This window comes from Epinephelus moara, chromosome 22 (genome assembly GCF_006386435.1).
Source record: "Epinephelus moara isolate mb chromosome 22, YSFRI_EMoa_1.0, whole genome shotgun sequence".
Taxonomy (NCBI): domain Eukaryota; kingdom Metazoa; phylum Chordata; class Actinopteri; order Perciformes; family Serranidae; genus Epinephelus; species Epinephelus moara.
Window position 1 is genome coordinate 41,405,016 of NC_065527.1, and position 3,657 is coordinate 41,408,672.

The 3,657-nt window shown below is 45.2% G+C and overlaps 1 protein-coding gene across 1 annotated transcript; it reads left to right on the plus strand.

Annotated features, from left to right (window-relative positions):
* The first annotated feature begins 241 nt into the window (after positions 1-241).
* trhrb (thyrotropin-releasing hormone receptor b) lies at positions 242-3,433 on the plus strand. The gene is made up of 2 exons (XM_050034829.1): positions 242-1,278; positions 2,056-3,433. Exons 1-2 carry the CDS (start codon positions 496-498, stop codon positions 2,479-2,481), a joined length of 1,209 nt encoding a protein of 402 aa, XP_049890786.1. The 5' UTR covers positions 242-495; the 3' UTR covers positions 2,482-3,433.
* The last annotated feature ends 224 nt before the right edge of the window (positions 3,434-3,657 follow it).

Consider the following 3,657-nt stretch of genomic DNA (forward strand, 5'->3'; position numbering starts at 1 on the left):
ATTTCCGCAGCCTTCTTTGAGTCATAAACTCTTCATATCAAGATGAACAGAAAGACACAAATATGTTGCTGCATTTTTTGGCATTGAGCAGCTTTGCTGATGGGGGAAGTCTGGTGTCGAAAATGTAATGATGGGCTAATCCCCTCGCATGCGTAATGAGAGCTCGTGCCAAGAGCAGGGCTCAAAACCAAACCGCCATCTGCCCGACAGACAGTTTGCTCTGACAGGAACACGGAGGCGCTTCGCTTTTTACGCACGACACTACCGACCGCGGAATTACACTAGGGTCCGAGCAGCTCTTTGTCACATTATGACGATTTCATGTGCAGCACGCGGCTGGGTGCAATCTTTAGCTGTCTGAGATCGATACACACTTCTCCGGAGCTGCAGAGTTGATTCATCTCTTGCTTCTGCCGCGCGTAAAACCTGTTTGGCGCGTCAGGGAGAAACAATCCCGCCGCAAATTCTCTCGGATATTTGAGCCAAAACAACACGATGGAAAACTTTACAGCGGCTCCGGAGCTCAACCACACTTTGGGTGTTTGGACGGACTACAGTATCCAGTACAAAGTGCTAAGTAGTTTGCTGCTTTTCGTGATTTGCGCTTTAGGAATCGTTGGCAACGTGATGGTGATCCTGGTGGTGCTCACAACCAAACACATGAGGACTCCGACAAACTGCTATCTGGTAAGTTTGGCAGTAGCTGATTTGATGGTTCTGACAGCGGCTGGTTTACCCACAATTACCGACAGTATCTTTGGATCTTGGGTGTTTGGCCGCTATGGGTGCCTGTGCATCACCTACTTCCAGTACCTTGGGATCAACGCCTCGTCTTGCTCTATAACAGCGTTCACCATAGAGAGATACATCGCCATCTGTCATCCGATTAAAGCTCAGTTCCTGTGCACCCTCTCCAGGGCCAAAAAGATCATTTTGTTCGTTTGGGCTTTTACTTCTCTGTACTGTGTGATGTGGTTCTACCTGTCAGACATCCAGGAGCAGGTGTACGACAACATTACCATTATCACGTGCGGCTACAGAGTCCCCAGGAAGTTTTATTTACCCATTTACTTCTTTGATTTCGGCGTTTTCTTCGTGCTGCCGCTGCTGCTCTCCGCGGTCCTGTACGGACTCATCGCAAGGATCCTCTTCCTCAACCCGCTGCCCTCCGACCCTAAGGACAAGAAGAAGAACGGACAAAACAACCACACCAACAATAAGAAGACCAGCTGCAAAAACTCCCGTCACTCCAGCTCCACCGCGACCTCCCGCAGGCAGGTGGGTGGTGTGTGTGAGCCCGAGCTGTCACTCCAAAGTGTTATGTTCGGTTTGCACCGCAATTTACAAATTCATTCTATTCAGTCGAACTCTATACTTAAGTACAAATATGTCGTTCTTTACTCAAGTATTTTCATTTTATGCCACTTGATAGCTATAAGCTTGACAAATTAAGATTTCACATACACAACATATGAGACTATAGAATTTATTACCAGTTTCCCAACAGTATATAAAATACTGTTCACACGCGAATGCATCACCAAAGTGTGAAGGCCAGTGGGCAGAGCTTCCCTATTGTCAACTTTAAAAAAATAAGCCTCTTTACAAATGTCTAGGAACTCAAAATCCTGTAGGCTAGAGAAATACTGAAATGGTAGAAAATATTCATGTGCTATTTTTATTTTTTTATCGACAGTTTGGATTTGTAGTGTTGTCACAATACTGGAAGTTTTAATTTCGATACAATACCTTGAAAACCTTAGATAGTTGATACTATTTTTGGTACCAGGGGGCAAAATTGACCTACAGGGCACACAAGTTGAAATTTTTATAAAAAGATAAATAAAGCATTGCTATAACATGACGACAACAGCATTTCTTTCCTTGGTTAGTAGCTGAGAACCACAGAGTGGCTGCAGTGAACATTAACAAGAGAGGGCAGGAGCCCAAAGCTGCTATCAGTCAATCAATACTGCAGAAAATGGGTATTGGAACAAAATAATTAGGTTACTCTTCTGGCAGAGTTAATATATTCCTTCTTGTCACCCACTACAGGTGACTAAGATGCTGGCTGTGGTGGTGATCCTGTTTGCTGCGCTCTGGATGCCATACCGCACTCTGGTGGTGGTCAACTCCTTCCTGGACCGGGCCTACCTGGACAGCTGGTTTCTGCTTTTCTGCCGTATCTGCATCTACCTCAACAGTGCCATCAACCCGGTCATCTACAATGCCATGTCTCAGAAGTTTCGTGCCGCTTTCCGCAAGATCTGCGGCTGTGGGAGGAAAGGCTCGGATAAACCTGCCGCCTACAGCGTGGCCCTCACATACAGCGCAGTCAAGGATACGTCAATGGTGGAGAGCACCGATCACTTCACGACAGAGCTGGAGGAACTCACCGTCACAGACGAGCTGCTGTCTGATCAGAAAATGATGTTCCCAGACCCTTGTGTGTATGGAAAGGTGAACTTTAGCGAAGCCTGAGGTTGGTGGTCTGAGGCCGGCTGGACGGTTCTGTATGCCAGCGAGGATGAAAGAGTTTGACAGTGTTGTTTATTGCAGTCTGTTAAGTGGGAATATTGTTTCCTGAGTGCATGCTGACCTTTCTAAAACCAGGCGGTTTTAGCTGGAGATGTAAACACAGATTACAGCCACTGATGCGTAATGACAGTCTTTGAGGCACAAAGCCGAGACTGATCCCAGACATTGTAAAGCAACAAACATTGTCAGATAAGCACTCTAGCTGTCATCTTATCTTGGACCTACCCACGTATATTACAGTGTATGAGTCAACAAAACATGAATGTGAACAAAGACACCGTTCCTACTTCAGATGTATAATGTTGTGCCACAATCCAGATCAGCACAGACTCACTTCAGATCATTAAAGCTGCACAGGACAGCGAGAGGTAATTGTCTGAGGTGAGGTGAACTCCCTGGACATATTCATGTTTATTTAAGGATACCAAAGAGATGACAAAAGCAAACAGAATTCACCCTGTTCTTTGCCTGAACTAGGGCCTGCTGCATTGCATGATTTTGTGCTCTTGCCTCTGTGCAAGAGCGTACGTGCAATTACTTTGCTTAGCGTAGCTTAGCCTCATCCTTTTCTCGGCAAAAGCTTTTTTAACTAAAAAAAAGCTGGTATTGAGTTTTAATTGTTTTTCAGATGACATAACCATTTAGATTTCCAATATCTGATCAGTTTATCCAAATTCCAAATCAAATTTTTGGAAATTTGCACTAACATTGTCGGCGGAGCTGCCTGTGTGAGACCAGCCAGTCAGCTTAACGTCACAAAGCAAATGTCGACAGTGTTTTTGTAATCAGTGTTTCCAACTAGCTAGCAACAAACTTAGTGACTTAAGCAGACCATCGGGGAAAAGGCAAGAAATATATTACATTGTAATTCATTGCAATGCGTGCTGCTCTTAGTAATCACACCACTGCTCTACCGGTATCAGCACAGGGTCTCCCCCCGTCTCCTCTTGTGCTGTGCAGTTGGTGTGGGACAGGCAGCAGAAGAAGAGACGCTGCTCACTGTGGGAGTTCAGATGTAGTGTGTTTCTATGGTTATGTTGATGCTCTCAGGATTGGAAGTGTAAGAAAGCGGTGAACTATACAAACGCCGTAGCTCTCATGCTATTTAAATGTTTTGTT

Bases quoted from the DNA above. Each gene is read 5' to 3' on its own strand.
- trhrb (XM_050034829.1), top strand. From the start codon at position 496: ATGGAAAACTTTACAGCGGCTCCGGAGCTCAACCACACTTTGGGTGTT. The intron at 1,279-2,055 runs GTGGGTGGTGTG...CACCCACTACAG, and splicing joins CCGCGACCTCCCGCAGGCAG to GTGACTAAGATGCTGGCTGT.